This window comes from Triticum urartu, chromosome 1A, assembly GCF_056163025.1.
Source record: "Triticum urartu cultivar PI428250 chromosome 1A, HENAU_Tu73, whole genome shotgun sequence".
Lineage (NCBI taxonomy): Eukaryota > Viridiplantae > Streptophyta > Magnoliopsida > Poales > Poaceae > Triticum > Triticum urartu.
The window spans coordinates 438561720-438578979 of record NC_141873.1 but is presented as its reverse complement, the minus strand read 5'-3'; the positions used below and the strand labels follow the sequence as shown (position 1 = coordinate 438578979).

The 17260-nt window shown below is 43.7% G+C and overlaps 2 protein-coding genes across 2 annotated transcripts; one reads left to right on the top strand and one right to left on the bottom strand.

Annotated features, from left to right (window-relative positions):
• Positions 1 to 1748: 1748 nt before the first annotated feature.
• On the top strand, positions 1749 to 2399 carry LOC147991605 (uncharacterized). Its single transcript, XM_087538851.1, has 2 exons — positions 1749 to 1964; positions 2043 to 2399. The coding sequence occupies exons 1-2, from the start codon at positions 1749 to 1751 to the stop codon at positions 2397 to 2399; spliced, it is 573 nt and encodes a 190-aa protein (XP_087394977.1).
• A 2132-nt stretch (positions 2400 to 4531) lies between these two features.
• On the bottom strand, positions 4532 to 5548 carry LOC147991604 (uncharacterized). The gene has a single exon (XM_087538738.1). It carries the CDS (start codon positions 5546 to 5548, stop codon positions 4532 to 4534), a length of 1017 nt encoding a protein of 338 aa, XP_087394864.1.
• Between the last annotated feature and the right edge of the window lie 11712 nt (positions 5549 to 17260).

Sequence of the window (17260 nt, the reverse complement as noted above, 5' to 3'; positions counted from 1 at the left end):
ACACGCAGCGATTCAGATCGTGGTCGATTCTGATCTAAGCACCAAACAATGGTGCCTCCGCGTTCAACACATGTACATCCTAGGTATGTCTCCTCCTTCTTGATCCAGCAAGGGGAGAGGATAAGTTGAGGGAGAACTCCGATAGCATGACGGTGTGGTGGTGATGGAGCTTGTGGTTCTTCGGCAGGGCTTCGCTAAGCGCTACGGAGGAGGAGGAGGTGTAGGAGAGGGGGAGGGGTTGCGCTAGGGGAAGGGTGCTGCTACCCTCTCTCTCCGTCACTATATATAGGGGCAAGGGAGAGGGGGGCCACCCCCCCCAGATCCCATCTAGGGGAGGAGCGGCGGCCAGGGAGGGGAAACTTGCCCCCCAAGCCAAGGGGGCGCCCCCTCTAGGGTTTCCCCTCAACCCTAGGCGCATGGGCCCTAGGGGGATGGCGCCCAGCCCACTTAGGGGCTGGTTCCCCTCCACATACAGCCCATAGGGCCCTCCGGGGCAAGTGGACGCTCCCGGTGGAACCCCGGAACACTTTCGGTGGTCTCGGTACAATACCGGCAAACCTCGAACACTTTCGGTGACCGTATGAGGACTTACCATATATAAATTTTCACCTCCGAACCATTCCAGAACTCCTCGTGACGTCCGGGATCTCATCTGGGACTCCGAACAACCTTCGGTAACGACATACTATTTCCCATAACAACTCTAGCGTCACTGAACCTTAAGTGTGTAGACCCTATGGGTTCGGCAACCATGTAGACATGACCGAGACATCTCTCCGGCCAATAACCAACAGAGGGATCTGGATACCCATGTTGGCTCCTACATGTTCGACAATGATCTCATCGGATGAACCACGATGTTAAGGATTCAATCAATCCCGTATGCAATTCCCTTTGCGTATCGGTATGTTACTTGCCTCATACCTCGTTCAATCTCGTTACGGGCAAGTGTCTTTACTCGTTCCATAATGCATGATCCCGTGACCAACTCCTTAGTCACATTGAGCTCATTATGATGATGCATTACCGAGTGGGCCCAGAGATACGATTTTTTTGTCGAAAGAGACCCTCTGCCCACTGGAATTGCCAAAAGAGACCCCCTGCGGACGAAATTGACAAAAGAGACCCCTTCACAAGTGGCGGCAGGCGCGGCAGGCGACACGTGTCACCTGCCGCCACGCCATGAGGCAGCGGGCCCAGCCGCCACTGCAGGAGGCGGCCGCGCGGGGCACAACGGCTTCTGCACAGTGCAGCGTGCCGCGACGGAACGGGCCGCGCCAGGTGGGCCCGGCCGCCACCGGGTGAGGCGGCCGCCGGTGCCGCTGTCGCTCCCCGGCCGACATGGCCTGCTGCGCGCGGGCCCAGCAGGTGGGCCACGCCGCCACCAGCCGAGGCGGCATGTGTTGTGCTGCTGCACGCGCAATAGTGCGCAAACGGCGCTGATTCCGAGGCGCGGCAACGACACTGACGACGGTGACTCCGACGCGCGGGAATATGGACGCTTTTGGTTCTTTCGCCCGGGAATCAGTCCTACTTTTGCTTCTTTTGCCTCAGCGGATGCGATGGCATTGGGAATCCGATGCTGCAGGAAGCTGTTGTGACGACACCACAATGATCCTAAATATCCCCGCTTAATTTTCTCGCCATCATTTATCGTCTGAGCTTATGAAAGGAGACACCGAGGCTCTCGTCCAGCCATCCTCAAAATCGGCACTGCGCAAAGTGTGTAAAACATATTTTCAGTCGGTATGAGTTTGCCTTGCTCAGATCAAAGCATTAGGCCGAGGAAAATGAAGAATGCAAGTTTGCCTCCAGGGGTGGCAGTCCTGCGGTGTTGGTGTGGCGATCTTTGCAAGGTGAAGGAGGTTACGGATTTTTCAGATTGGTTGGGCATGAAGTTTTTCATGTGCGCCAATTATGAGGAAGATCCACCCATAGCTATTTCAGAGTACGACAAGCCTCCGGTATGCTTTAACCATCACAAATAGATATTGTTGGTATTTTGATAGATTCTTTAATAACATTCTGGTTTCTTGTTGTAGTCTCCTCCGCCTCTATGCATGTACTATCGTTGGATTGACACGGAGATGCCGGCTTGGGCAGTGACTGAGATTCGTGAAAGAAGTCGCCATGCATGGAATAGTTTCTATGCGGAAGAGCGACGCGAGAAGGCAGAAGCCGAGGAGAAAGCAGAGCAAGAGAGAGAGTTAAAAGAATACTATGCGGAGCAACACCAGTTTTTTCAGGATTTAGGAAAGAAAAACAGGGAAGAGCAGGAACGACAGCAAAAGGAGGCTCGTGAGGCAGAGAGGCAGAGAAAGAAAGAAAGGGCTCGTCAAGCCAAGGCAGCAGAAGAAGCTAGCGATGGAAAAGGAAAATATCCATGTTGGACTCAGTAGATTCCTGTGGTAGTATTTTAAATTTCGCAATCATTTGTATCTTTATTTTTGCAGTTTAATGTAGCTTTATTTCAGTAGTTAAATGTAGCTTTATTAAATTGTACGATGTATCTTATTTTCAGTTGTACCTTGTCGTGTTGTATCTTATTTTCAGTTGTACCTTGTCGTGATGGAAAAAAATATAGTTTTAGAATAAAGTACCTTGTCATGTTGTATCTTAAAAAAAATCATTTCGGCCTAACATAAGCAAAAGAGTGGAGCGGGATAGTATGGCGGGAGATATAGGCGGGAAAAATTGTTCCTGACTGGTGCATTTTTATTTCAGCATACATAGATGTTCAAATCGTTTGTAGCTGGTCCTGAGTCCACGGGTTCCATGTGACTTCTGCCTCATCAAGTATCTCAAACTGCTGGTGGTACATAGGGTAACAATTTTTCACAATATCTGGAGACCAACGTTTCCGTGCCTTTATCCACCTGGTAGCCATAGTTGCGCTGGCACCCTCGCTAAAGTCGTATGGGTATACGGGTTGTACTATACGAGGTCGTCCTACGGGGAGGTATTCCCAGGACCACAACTGTAGAAACTCATAGGAGACACAAAGTAATGGAGCTTTTTGTGCGAAAGAGGTTTTTTGCGTGGCCTCACACAAGCCTCTGTATGTATGAGATAGCATGGCAGAACCGAAGCTGTATTTTGGCTGCTCGGGTAAAGGTTCATCTACCATATTCTCTGCAATGTAGATGAGACCAGGGACAACAACATCCCCATGTGAATTTGGAAATAGATTCCCGAGGAGCCACAACAAATACGCAAACAGATGTCTTTTTCTCGTCTCCTCATTGGCGAAGCTAGATAAATTATGAAAGTTATCATGAAGCCAGACGAGTGGGATGCCCCGAGGGTTACCAGAACGTTGTGATTCTGGCATTTCCATCCCAAGACGGGCTGCTATATCTAATGCCCAAGATGGAGACACTCGTGGAGAGACTACCGGCTCACCTCTAATTGGTAGAGCAGTGATCATAGAAACATCTTTCCGTGTAGGTGCAAGCTCCCCAAAACGAAAGTGAAAGGTGTGGGTTTCAGGTCTCCACCGGTCAACGAGGGATGTCAAAAGGGATGGGTCCGAACGTACTTGGTCGTTGCATGATGTGAGCCTAGCAAAACCTTGTAGTCCATAAGCGTCAAGGTGAGCAAGGAAAGAATTGTGTATTGGCCATGTTTTCTTTATGGTTCGAAGTCTGAAAGGCCGATAATCAGGCTTAGTATTTGGTTTCAAAAATAGGTGGCAACGGTGGCCGGCGTCATGGGGCCCCTGCAAAAGCACTGGCACTTCACCCATAACCTGCATACAAACATACAAATATAAATTACGAGGAAGACAGAAATACAAATGCAAATCAAAATTAACTTAAAAAATACAAAGAGATACGATTTACATTAATTATCTGAAGTTAACATCAGGAGTACAATAATACAAAGAGATTCAATTTAAATTTAATATAAGTACACATAACGAGTGGAAATATAAATAGACATGGCGAGTACATATATATCAACATCATGCGTTGTTGTTGGCTCGATACGGGCAGTCTCTTCGTGAATGTCCAGGACACCTGCAAACGCGGCATCGCCTTGGTTCTCCCATCTGGCTATGGTCCATGTCATTGCGATGACGCCTAGACTGACATCGTCCCTTTGCGGTTCTCATCAAGTCGGCGTTCGGAACCCATTTCGGCCCATCTGGCCACAACATTTTGTAGTTCATATCAATGCCCCAAGCCCAGAACTCACCGTTCCAAGTGTTGTACAGATTGTACATGTTGAAGTACGGCGATATGTATGGCTCGACGCTGATTTTTTGATCAGCAGCCGCCCGGAGCACATGACTGCAAGGGTAGCCCTCAAGCTTGGGCTTGTTACAACTGCACTCACAGGAGGTTGAGCCAAGGGTGACAGCTTGCTTTTTTGATCCTATGTGGTGACCCTTAATGTATTTGGCTCGCACATTGACCTCCCACTTATTCCTAAGTGCGTCCACTTTCCTGCAGCCATGACTTTGGGACTTCTTTGCTTTCTTGTCCAGATGTCTTTGCATCTTCTCGGACCATGGCTTGTTCAATTCAACTTATGCTTTGGCGACAGTGACCCTGTCTGCAAAGTATGACAGGGTCTGATTCCAAGTTTCTTCAATTAGGGCTGTGATAGGCAGTGCTCGCACCCCTTTAAGAACACCATTGTACACCTCTGACATGTTGCTGGTCATTATTCCATACCGAGCCCCGGTGTCGTGAGCCTGCGCCCACTTGTCCAAATGAGGGCAATTCTCGCGGATCCACTGGCTCAAATTTATGGGCGTCCTACGACCCCTCCGGTCTTCTCTCTGTAGCAAGGCCACGCGGTCGATCTCACCATTGATACCTGCCCAGATCGCATTCATTTTGGCTTTAGTTTTTTGCATGCACATCCTCTTGAATAACTTGAACCTATCCTTGTTTTTGAATTTGGAGTAAAAGTTTGCTGCCAAATGCCTCATGCACCACCTTCCCTCTAGATCGGGCCAGCCCCACTCTTCTTCCGACGCCTTAATTATTTCAAGAGCGCTTAATAATCCAGTGTTGCGATCAGAGATGATGCAAACACCTTTACGCTCTTTCATGACACCAATCTTCACGCAGCTTAGGAACCACAACCAGCTATCTTTGTTCTCGCTCTCGACCAATGCATATGCAGTAGGAAGAAGCTGATTATTTGCATCCGCTGCAATCGACACCAATAGTGTGCCCTTGTACTTTCCAGTAAGAAAGGTACCATCAATAGATAATACCGGGCGACAGTGCTTGAAGGCTTGTATAGTCTGGGCGAATGCCCAGAATAAGCAGTCCAGGATTAGCTCACCCGGGTTCATTGGGTTTGGACGTTCTCTCCGCCAAACTTGAGTCCCCCTATTAGCACTTGCTATTTGATGAAGCATTCTGGGGGCATAAGAATATGCCTCCTCATAGGTACCATACAAGTTCTTGAATATATTTTCCTTCGCACGCCTAGCCTTGCTGTAGCTAACAAGGAATCCAATTAGATCCTCTGCATCTTTTTGCATAGCCCTAACACTAATGTTGAGACTTCCCTGCACAATTGTTTCCATCGTCTGTGCCACAAATTTTGCTGTCACATTGCAGTGATCTAAAAGAGTCCCAGTTTTCTCACAGGTATGCTCCACTATTTTTGTGATATGCCATGACTGACATACCCCAGGCTTCAGTCTAGCGAGAACTCTTCCGCGACAACCTTTCGCGGTGTGGATGCATATGACCTTCAACTCTTTTTTATCAGACTGCTTCACTCTATGATGGCGGTGGATGCCGATTGCATAGCTACCCATTGCCTGGTAAGCAAACTTCTTGTCTGGGAAAACTTGCCCAACCTCCAGGCTTCCCGCTCCTAGGCCAGAAGCAGAGTGAAATTCGTTGGTGATGCTCATATCCTATAAAAACCCAGGTTGCAGTGCCGCCGCGACCGCCCTCTGAGAAGGAACATCTTCTCCGCTTGACTCCGAAGACGCAGAAGAATGATCATCATCATCCAGCGCCTCCGGCAATCCCTCCACGTGTTCGCTCATGTCAACGGCCGCAGACCAATATCCTATGTCGTACACAGGCTGGCAGCCCGTCAGTTCTGATGGGCCGATGCTAGGGGCTGATGTGATGGCCAACTCGACCTCACCACCCCTCCTACTGCATCCGGCAACATCAGTGACTGAAATAAACTCCACATACACCATCGGCTGACCATACATTGAGTTATTGGGATTGCTTGCAAACCTCATGTACGACCCCCACGACCGATCACCCGTGATAAGCCGCAAACCCCAACGGGCAACTGTCCCATCATTTCCTCCGTCAACGACGAAGGCCTCCATTGTCATTTTTTTCCCAGCATCCCTGGGCCAAACATTGCTCGGATCCACCTTCTAACAGCTGTGTAACCCACGTTGACCATGTCTCTCACTACAACTGTAGTCGACTCGCACAAGGACACATCCACCCCGAATGGACCGTCGCATAAGACGTTCCCATAGTACACTACTAAATTTTCCATAGTACCTAACCAACATACATGTTTACATTTCAAATAATTAGTAACTGAACATTTAGTAACGATGACAACATTTACATATCTTACGACTAAAATAATAACCATATTTTCGTTATAAATATTCGGTTTGTTTTAAGAATCATTTGCTTAGACTTTAAGGGGTTGTTTGGTTAACGAGTATTTAAAGATCTATTTTTCTCTAACTCGTCTACGAGCGTAACAAACTAAAACTCTGTTTGCTTTTCTCTAACTACCCCAAAAATATCCTAAAATAGTTCTTGTAACATGCAAAAACTTAGCTTCTGGAAAAACGACTATTAGTAAAATATGGTTTTCTACATAATTTTCTTACAATAGGTTATGAGAAAACTGAGGGTAAGTACTCGCTATCCAAACAACCACTAAACATAATATTACGATAATAACATTTTAATATCATATGAGTAAAATATCTAATTTCTTCCGGCATGATATAATGTTTTTCATATCATATGATAAAATTCATTTATTTACAAATAATAATATTTGCAGCGGCATGACAGTACATCAATATAAAAAATATTAACAAAATTACGGCGTCATTTTATACCTTAGGTCAAATACGGATGTGCTTGCAAATGCAATTAAGCGTCCAAATAGTTCGAATAAATATCCGTCACCAGTAATATATGAACGGAGTCAACCTATTATCACATGAACATCAATATTACACACAGATTTTTCTTTCTGCTATCAAAAGTATGAAAATAGCACTTGCATGTATGTGGTCATCATCTCAAAAGGGACAGCGAAGATGGTAACACAATTTCTTCAATCACGTCATCTCGTCCTTGTTTGCTACTAAGATGAATTATTTTACCTAATTACATATATCATTAAGTACATTACCACCTAATCTTAACATATAAAATTTAGATTATTGTGACATAATAAAGTAGACCTACGGTTTCCTAACCATAGACTTATTAATAAACATACCACATGAAATAGCATACCCCATGCAATGAACAATTACAGTGCATTTTTTTATTAATTATCGTATTAAGAGCTTCTCGCATGTCAATACAAATGTACGCAACTAACATTGATACAACATCTTCAACCTACTATTATCAAAAAATAGTTTAAATGTTGTATCCGTCGTTTGAATTTTTTCCTAACCTCTAAGCACTAACATCACATAGCTAATGACGAGCTAAATGACTAACTAATTACCACCGTGCATCACAAAAAAATCCATGTATTGCAAAGCTCATACCTTGATCTCCCCCTTCGTACTTCACTTAGCACGGCAAATCCTACTCCAGAAACTCCAAATGACTCCTCCAAGTGCTGAAATAATGCCTAAAACAACATAGAATACACACTTAGGAACTAATCAAACAGAACAAAAACATCATGCATGCAAACAAAACCAACAAAAATGGATAGATCTTACCTTAATCTATCTTTTCTTCAACTTCACCATCTTCGAAAACCAACTCTAAATCGGCCAAAATCACGAGTGAAAGTGGCTACCAAGTATTTCCTTCTGTGTATTCTTGTAGACTTTGACAGAGTAGAGAGGCAGTGAAGGCAACGAGAGATATTCGAGAGAGTGTATGCGTAGCCGCGGTTGTGCGTATATAAAGAAGAGGAGCACTGTATTGTCGGCAGAACGAGGTAGACTCACCTACCGCAGCCTCGGATTCCAGCATCACGGTGTCTCATCACACGCAGCAACTACAACGCTCTCAGGTGTCAGCAAGAAGCGGAAATCACGTAGGCAGGAATCTGATTCCAAATTACAAAGCATCAGTGTCAGCTGCAGAAAGCAAAACAATGCGGAAATCACGCGCTACTGTAGCAATTTTCGGGGAAAAGCAGGAGCACATTTCCCGCCGTAGAAATTAGTGCCGTCAGGTCACTGTCATAGGAATCAGCGCCGTCAAGGGTCAGGGGCTGTCGGGCCGCATGCAGCGCTACCGCCTCACTCGGTGGCGGCCGGGCCCGCGCCTCGCGTTCCGTGCAGATGCTGTTGTCAGCCTGGGTGCGGCATGGGCAGCAGTGGCCGCCTCACCCAGTGGTGGCGTGGCCCACCTGGACTCGCCCGTTACGTCACGATTGTTGTGCTGTGCCGAATCCGTTATACCGCGCGTGGCCGCCTCCTGCTGTGGCGGCCGGGCCCGCCGCCTCCTGGTGTGGCGGCAGGTGACACGTGTCGCCTGCCGCGCCTGCCGCCACTAGTGAGGGGTCCTTTTTTGACAATTTTATCCGTAGGTAGTCTTTTTGTCAATAGCGTTCGGCAGGGGGTCCTTTTGGACAAAAAATCCAGAGATACCTCTCTGTCATGCGGAGTGACAAATCCTAGTCTCGATTCGTGCCAACCCAACACACACTTTCGGAGATACCTGTAGTGCACCTTTATAGCCACCCAGTTACGTTGTGACGTTTGGTACACCCAAAGCATTCCTACGGTATCTGGGAGTTGCACAATCTCATGGTCTAAGGAAATGATACTTGACATTATAAAAGCTTTAACAAACGAACTACACGATCTTGTGCTACGCTTAAGATTGGGTCTTGTCCATCACATCATTCTCCTAATGATGTGATGCCGTTATCAATGACATCCATTGTCCATGATCAGGAAACCATGACCATCTATTGACCAATGAGCTAGTCAACTAGAGGCTTACTAGGGACATATTACGATCTATGTATTCACACATGCATTACGGTTTCCGATTAATACAATTATAGCATGAACAATAGACAATTATCATGAACAAGGAAATATAATAATAACCATTTTATTATTGCCTCTAGGGCATATTTCCAATAGTCTCGCACTTGCACTAGAGTCAATAATCTAGTTCACATCATTATGTGATTAACACTCATAGTTCACATCGCCATGTGACTAACACCCGAAGAGTTTACTAGAGTCAATAATCTAGTTTACATCGCCATGTGATTAACACCCAAGAGTTTACTAGAGTCAATAATCTAGTTCACATCACCATGTGATTAACACTCAATGAGTTCTAGGGTTTGATCATGTTATGCTTACGAGAGAAGTGTCAGTCAACAGGTTTGCAACATTCAGATCTATGTGTTCTTCGCAAATCTTGATTTCATATTGTAGATGTTGTTACTATGCTCCACTTGGAGCTATTCCAAATGGTTGCTCCACTATACGTATCCGGTTTGCTACTCAGAGTCATCCAGATAGGTGTTAAAGCTTGCATCGACGTAACCCTTTACGCCGAACTCTTTATCACCTTCATAAACGAGAAAAATTTCCTTATTCCTAAGGACAATTTTGACCGCTGTCCAATGATCCACTCCTAGATCACTCTTGTACCCCCTTGCCAAACACGTGGCAAGGCACATCGCGGTACACAGCATGGCATATCGTATAGAGCCTATGGCTAAGGCATAGGGGAAGACTTCCGTCCTTTCTCTTTCTTCTGTCGTGGTCGAGCTTCAAGTCTTAACTTCACACCTCACAACTCAGGCAAGAACTCCTTCTTTGACTGATCCATCTTGAACTCCTTCAAGAACATGTCAAGGTATGTGCTCTGTGAAAGTCTTATCAGGCGTCTTGATTTATCTCTATAGATCTTGATACCCAACATGTAAGCAGTTTTACACAGGTCTTCCTTTGAAAAACTCCATTCAAACAACCCTTTATGCTTTCATAGAAATTCTACATCATTTCCGATCAACAATATGCCATCCATATATACCTATCAGAAATGTTGTAGTGCCCCCACTCACTTTCTTGCAAATACAAGTTTCTTGCAAACTTTGTATAAACCCAAATGATTTGATCACCTCATCAAAGCGTATGTTCCAACTCTGAGATGCTTGCTCCAGTCCATAGAAGGATCGCTGGAGTTTGCATACCTTTTAGCATCCTTAGGATTGACAAAAACCTTTTGGTTGCATCACATACAACCTTTCCTCATGGAAACCGTCAAGGAAACTTTGTTTTGACATCCATCTGCCTGGTTTCGTAAATGAAAATGTAGCAACTGCTAACATAGTTCTAACAGACTTTAGCATCGCTATGATTGAGAGAGTCTCATCATAGTCAACTCCTTGAACTTGTCGGAAACTTCTTTGAGACAAGTCGAGCTTCACAAATGGTGACATTAATTACCATCAGTGTATGTCTTCTTCTTAAAGATGCATTTATTCTCAATGGCTTGCCGTTCATCGGGCAAGTCCACCAAAGTCCATACTTTGTTCTCATACATGGATCCTATCTCGGATTTCCTCGCTTCTAGCCATTTGTTGGAATCCGGGCCCACCATCGCTTCTTCATAGCTCATAGGTTCATCGTTGTCCAACAACATGACCTTTAAGACAGGGTTACCACTGAGAAGTTGTACACACCCTTGTGGACCTACGAGGTTCGATAGTAATTTGATCTGAAGCTTCATGATCATCATCATTAGCTTTCTCTTCAACTGATGTAGTTGCCACAGAAACATCTTTTTGTGCTGCGCTACTCTCTGGTTGAAGTGAAGGTTCAACAACCTCATCAAGTTCTATCTTCCTCCCACTCAATTCTTTCGAGAGAAACTCTTTCTCGAGAAAGGACCTGTTTTTAGCGACAAACACTTTGCCCTCAGATCTGAGATAGAAGGTATACCCAATCGTCTTGTTTGGGTATTCTATGAAGATACAATTTTCCGCTTTGGGTTCGAGCGTTTCCGACCGAAGCCTATCGACATAAGCATTGTAGTCCCAAACCTTAAGAAACAACAACTTTGGTTTGTTGCCAAACCATAGTTCATATGGTGTTGTCTCCGGGGACTTAGATGGTGCCCTATTTAAAGTGAATGTAATTGTCTTTAATCCATAACCCCCAAAAATATCGGTAGATTGGTAAGAGACATCATACACCATATCCAATAAGGTTCAATTACGACGTTCGGACACACCATCATGCTATGGTGTTCCAGGTGGCGTCAACTGTGAAACGATTCCACCTTGTCTTTAGTGGTTGCCAAACTCATAACTCAGATACTTTCCCTTTGATCAGATTGAAGGAACTTGATCTTCTTGTTACGTTGATTCTCAACTTCACTCTGAAATTGCTTGAACTTTTCAGACATTTCAGACTTATGCTTCATTAAGTAAATATACCCATATCTATTCAATTCACCGGTAAAGGTGAGAAAATAACGACATCCACTACGCGCCTCAACACTCATCGGACCGCACACATCAGCATGAATGATTTCCAACAAGTCACTTGCCCATTCCATTGTTTCAAATAATGGGGTTTTAGTCATCTTGCCAAAGAGGCATGGTTCGCATGTGTCAAGTGACTTCAAAAGTCCATTCGCATGGAGGTTCTTTCATGCGCTTTACACCAATATGACCTAAGCGACAGTGCCACATGAAAGTGGTACTATCATTATCAACTCTACATCTTTTGGCATCAATGTTATGAACATGTGTATAACTATGACCGGGATTCAATAAACCATTCACATTGGGTGCATGACCATAGAAGGTATTATTCATGTAATCAGAATAACCATTATTCTCTGACTTAAATGAATAACTGTATTGCAATAAACATGATCTAATCATGTTCATGCTCAACATAGACACCAATGCAAACAAAATTTATCTAGATTCAACACTAATCCCGAAGGTAGAGGGAGCGTGCGATGGTGATCACATCAACCTTGGAAATACTTCCAACACACATCGTCACCTCGCCCTTAGCTAGTCTCCGTTAACTCCGTAGCTTTTGTTTCAAGTTACCAATATGAGCAACTGAAGCGGTATCTAATACCCATGTGCTACTAGGAGTACTAGTAAGGTACACATCAATAACACACATATATCAAATATACTTTTGTTGAAGTTGACAGCCTTCTTATCTACCAAGTATTTGAGGCAGTTCTGCTACCAATGACCGTTCCCCTAATAGAAGCACTTTGTCTCGGGTTTGGGTTCTTAGCTTTCTTCACTGGAGCGGCAACTGGCTTGCCATTCAAGAAGTTTCCCTTCTTGCCCTTGCCCTTCTTTGGAACCAGTGCTCTTGTTAACCATCAACACTTGATGCTCCTTCTTGATTTCTACCTTTACGGCCTTAAGCACGACGAACAGCTCCGGGATTATATTCCCTTGCATGTCATAGTTCATCACGAAACTCTAATAGCTTGGTGATAGCGACTGGAGAACTTTTGTCAATCACTCTATTATCTGGAAGATTAACTCCCACTTGATTCAAGTGATTGAAGTACCCAGACATTCTGAGCACATGCTCACTGGCTGAGCTATTCTCCTCCATCTTGTAGGCAAAGGTCTTGTCAGAGGTCTCAACCTCTCAACACGGGCATGAGCCTGAAATACCAATTTCAGCTCTTTGAACATCTCATATGTTCTATGGCATTCAAAACGCTTTTGGAGCCCCGACTCTAAGCTGTAAAGCATGGCGCACTAAACTATCAGGAAGTCATCAGAACGTGTCTACCAGGTGTTCACAACATCCACAGACGATGCCAGAGGGGTTGGCACACCGAGAGGTGCATCAAGGACAGAAGCCTTCTGTGTAGCAGTGAGGACAATCCTCAGACTACGGACCTAGTCCTCACAATTACTTACAATATCTTTCAACTTAGTCTTTCTCTAGGAACGTATTAAAACAAAGAGCTAAAGCGCGAGCTATCAATCCACAACATAATTTGCAAAGACAATTTAGACTATGTTCATGATAATTATGTTCATCTAATCAAATTATTCAATGAACTCCCACTCACATAGACATCCCTCTAGTCATCTAAGTGATACATGATCCGAATCGACTAGGCCGTGTCCGATCATCATGTGAGACGGACTAGTCATCAACGGTGAACATCTCCATGTTGATCGTATCTACTATACGACTCATGTTCGACCTTTCGGTCTCTTGTGTTCCTGATGCGTCCATTTTGCATCATGCTTTTATATCGATATTTATTGCATTATGGGTTGTTATTACACATTATGTCACAATACTTATGCCTATCCTCTCTTATTTTACAAGGTTTACATAAAGAGGGAGAATGCCGGCAACTGGGATTCTGGGCTGGAAAAGGAGCAAATATTAGAGACCTATTCTGCACAGCTCCAAAAGTCCTGAAACTTCATGGAAGACGTTTTCATAATATATAATAAATATTGAGCGCAAGAAGTTCACCAGGGGGGCCACACCCTGCCCACGAGGGTGGGGGGCATGCCCTACCCCCCTGGGCGCGCCCCCTACCTCATGGGCCCCCTGGTGGCCCTCCGATGGCCATCTTCTGCTATATGAAGTCTTTCGATGAGGAAAAAATCATAAGCCATCTTCTCGGACGAAACTTCGCCGCCACAAGGCGGAACCTTGGCGGAACCAATCTAGGGCTCCGGTGGAGCTGTTCTGCCAGGGAAACTTCCCTCTGGGAGGGGGAAATCATTGCCATAGTCATCACCAACGCTCCTATCATCGGGAGAGGGCAATATCCATCAACATCTTCACCAGCACCATCTCTTCTCAAATCCCTAGTTCATCTCTTGTATCCAATTCTTGTCTCCAAGTCCGGGATTGGTACTAGTAGGTTGCTAGTAGTGTTAATTAATGTAGTGGAAGATCATATGTTTAGATCCTATATGCATATTAATACCCCTATGATTGTGAACATGAATATGCTTTGTGAGTAGTTACGTTTGTTCCTGAGGACATGGGAGAAGTCTTGCTATTAATAGTCATGTGAATTTGGTATTCGTTCGATATTTTGATGAGATGTATGTTGTCTCTCCTCTAGTGGTGTTATATGAACGTCGACTACATAACATTTCACCATTATTTGGGCCTAGAGGAAGGCGTTGGGAAGTAATAAGTAGATGATGGGTTGCTAGAGTGACAGAAGCTTAACCCCTAGTTTATGTGTTGCTTCGTAAGGGGCTAATTTGGATCCATATGTTTCATGCTATGGTTAGGTTTACCTTAATACTTTTGTTGTAGTTGTGGATGCTTGCAATAGAGGTTAATCATAAGTGGGATGCTTGTCCAAGTAAGGGCAGTACCCAAGCACCGGTCCACCCACATACCAAATTATCAAAGTACCGAATGCGAATCATATGAACGTGATGAAAACTAGCTTGACGATATTCCCATGTGTCCTCGGGAGCGCTTTTCTCTATATAAGAGTTTGTCCAGGCTTGTCCTTTGCTACAAAAAGGATTGGGACACCTTGCTGCACTTTATTTACTTTTGTTACTTGTTGCTCGTTACAAATTATCCTATCACAAAACTATCTGTTACCACTTATTTCAGTACTTGCAGAGAATACCTTGCTGGAAACCGCTTATCATTTCCTTCTGCTCCTCGTTGGGTTCGACACTCTTACTTATCGAAAGGACTACGATAGATCCCCTATACTTGTGGGTCATCAAGACTCTTTTCTGGCACCGTTGCCGGGGAGTGAAGCGCCTTTGGTAGGTGGAATTTGGTAAGGAAAATTTATATAGTGTGCTGAAATTTACTGTCACTTGTTACTATGGAAAGTAATCCTCTGAGGGGCTTGTTCGGGGTATCTTCACCCCGACCAGTAGAGCAAAGAGTTTCTCCTCAACCTACTGAACCTACTGAAAATGAAAATGTCTGCTTTGAAATCCCTTCGGGTATGATAGAAAAACTGCTAGCTAATCCTTTTGCTGGAGACAGAACAATGCATCCTGATGAACACCTAATATATGTGGATGAAGTTTGTGGATTATTTAAGCTTGCAGGTGTACCCGGAGATGTTGTTAAGAAGAAGGTCTTCCCTTTATCTTTTAAGGAAGATGCATTGACATGGTATAGGCTATGTGATGATACGGGGTCATGGAACTACAAACGATTGAAATTGGAATTTCATCAGAAGTTTTATCCTATGCATCTTGTTCATCGTGATCGCAATTATATATATAATTTTTGGCCTCGCAAAGGAGAAAGCATCGCTCAAGCTTGGGGGAGGCTTAAATCAATGTTATATTCATGCCCCAATCATGAGCTCTCAAGAGAGATGATTATTCAAAATTTATATGCTCGGCTTTCTGATAACAATCGCACCATGCTCGATACTTCTTGTGCTGGCTCTTTTATGATGAAGACTATTGAATTCAAATGGGATTTATTGGAAAGAATTAAATGCAACTCTGAAGATTGGGACCTCGACGAAGGTAAGGAGTCAGGCATAACACCTAAGTTTGATTGTGTTAAATCTTTCATGGATACCGATGTTTTCCGTAAATTTAGCACTAAATATGGACTTGACTCTGAAATAGTAGCTTCTTTCTGTGAATCTTTTGCTACTCATGTTGATCTCCCTAGGGAGAAGTGGTTTAAATATCATCCTCCCATAGAAGTAAAAGTAGCTGCACCAATTAAAGTTGAAGAAAAGACTGTCACTTATAATGATCCTATTGTTCCTATCGCTTATGTTGAGAAACCACCTTTCCCTGTTAGGATAAAGGATCATGCTAAAGCTTCAACTGTGGTTCGTAAAAGCAATATTAAAACTTATACACCTCCTGAGCAAATTAAAGTTGAACCTGATATTGCTATTGTTAAAGATCTCTTGTCTGATAATATTGATGGGCATGTTATTCATTTCCTTGATGAGACTGCTAGAATTGCTAAACCTTGTGCTAAAGATAAAAACAGACATGTGGTAGGCATGCCTGTTATTTCTGTTAAAATAGGAGATCATTGTTATCATGGCTTATGTGATATGGGTGCTAGTGCTAGTGCAATACCTGACACCTTATACAAAGAAATTATGCATGATATTGCACCTACTGAGATAGAAGATATTGATGTCACAATTAAACTTGCCAATAGAGACACTATTTTACCAATAGGAATTGTTAGAGATGTTGAAGTCTTGTGTGGGAAAACGAAATATCTTGCTGATTTTCTTGTTCTTGGTTCCCCAAAAGATAGCTTTTGTCCCATTATATTTGGTAGACCCTTCTTGAACACTGTTAATGCTAAGATAGATTGCAAAAAGGATGTTGTTACTATCGGTTTAGATGATATGTCTCATGAATTTAATTTCTCTAAATTTAGTAGACAACACCGTGAAGAAGAATTACCTAGTAAGGATGAAATTATTGGTCTTGCTTCTATTGCCGTACTTCCTAGGGATCCTTTAGAACAATATTTGCTAGACCATGAAAATGATATGTTTATGAATGAAAGAAGGGAAATAGATGAAGTATTCTTTAAACAGGAACCTATTCTAAAACACAATTTGCCTATTGAAATCTTAGGGGATCCTCCTCCACCCAAGGGTGATCCCGTGTGTGAGCTTGAACCATTGCCTGATACTCTTAAATATGCTTGTCTTGATGAGAAAAATATATATCATGTTATTATTAGTGCTAACCTTTCAGAGCATGAGGAAGAGAGACTATTGAAAACTCTGAAGAAGCACCGTGCTGCTATTGGGTATACTCTTGATGATCTTAAGGGCATTAGTCCCACTCTATGTCAACATAAAATAAATTTGGAAGAAGATGCTAAACTAGTTCATGATCATCAACGATGGCTGAATCCTAAAATGAAAGAAGTGGTAAGAAAGGAAATACTAAAGCTCCTTGAGGCAGGTATAATCTATCCCGTTGCTGATAGTCAGTGGGTAAGTCCCGTCCATTATGTCCCTAAGAAGGGAGGTATTACTGTCGTTCCTAATGATAAAGATGAATTGATTCCTCAAAGAATTATTATAGGTTATAGGATGGTAATTGA

Excerpts from the sequence above, each read along its gene's own strand:
- LOC147991605 (XM_087538851.1), top strand. The coding sequence starts at position 1,749 with ATGAGTTTGCCTTGCTCAGATCAAAGCATTAGGCCGAGGAAAATGAAG. Across the intron at positions 1,965-2,042 it reads CAGAGTACGACAAGCCTCCG|TCTCCTCCGCCTCTATGCAT; the intron begins GTATGCTTTAAC and ends TTCTTGTTGTAG.
- LOC147991604 (XM_087538738.1), bottom strand. The coding sequence starts at position 5,548 with ATGGAAACAATTGTGCAGGGAAGTCTCAACATTAGTGTTAGGGCTATG.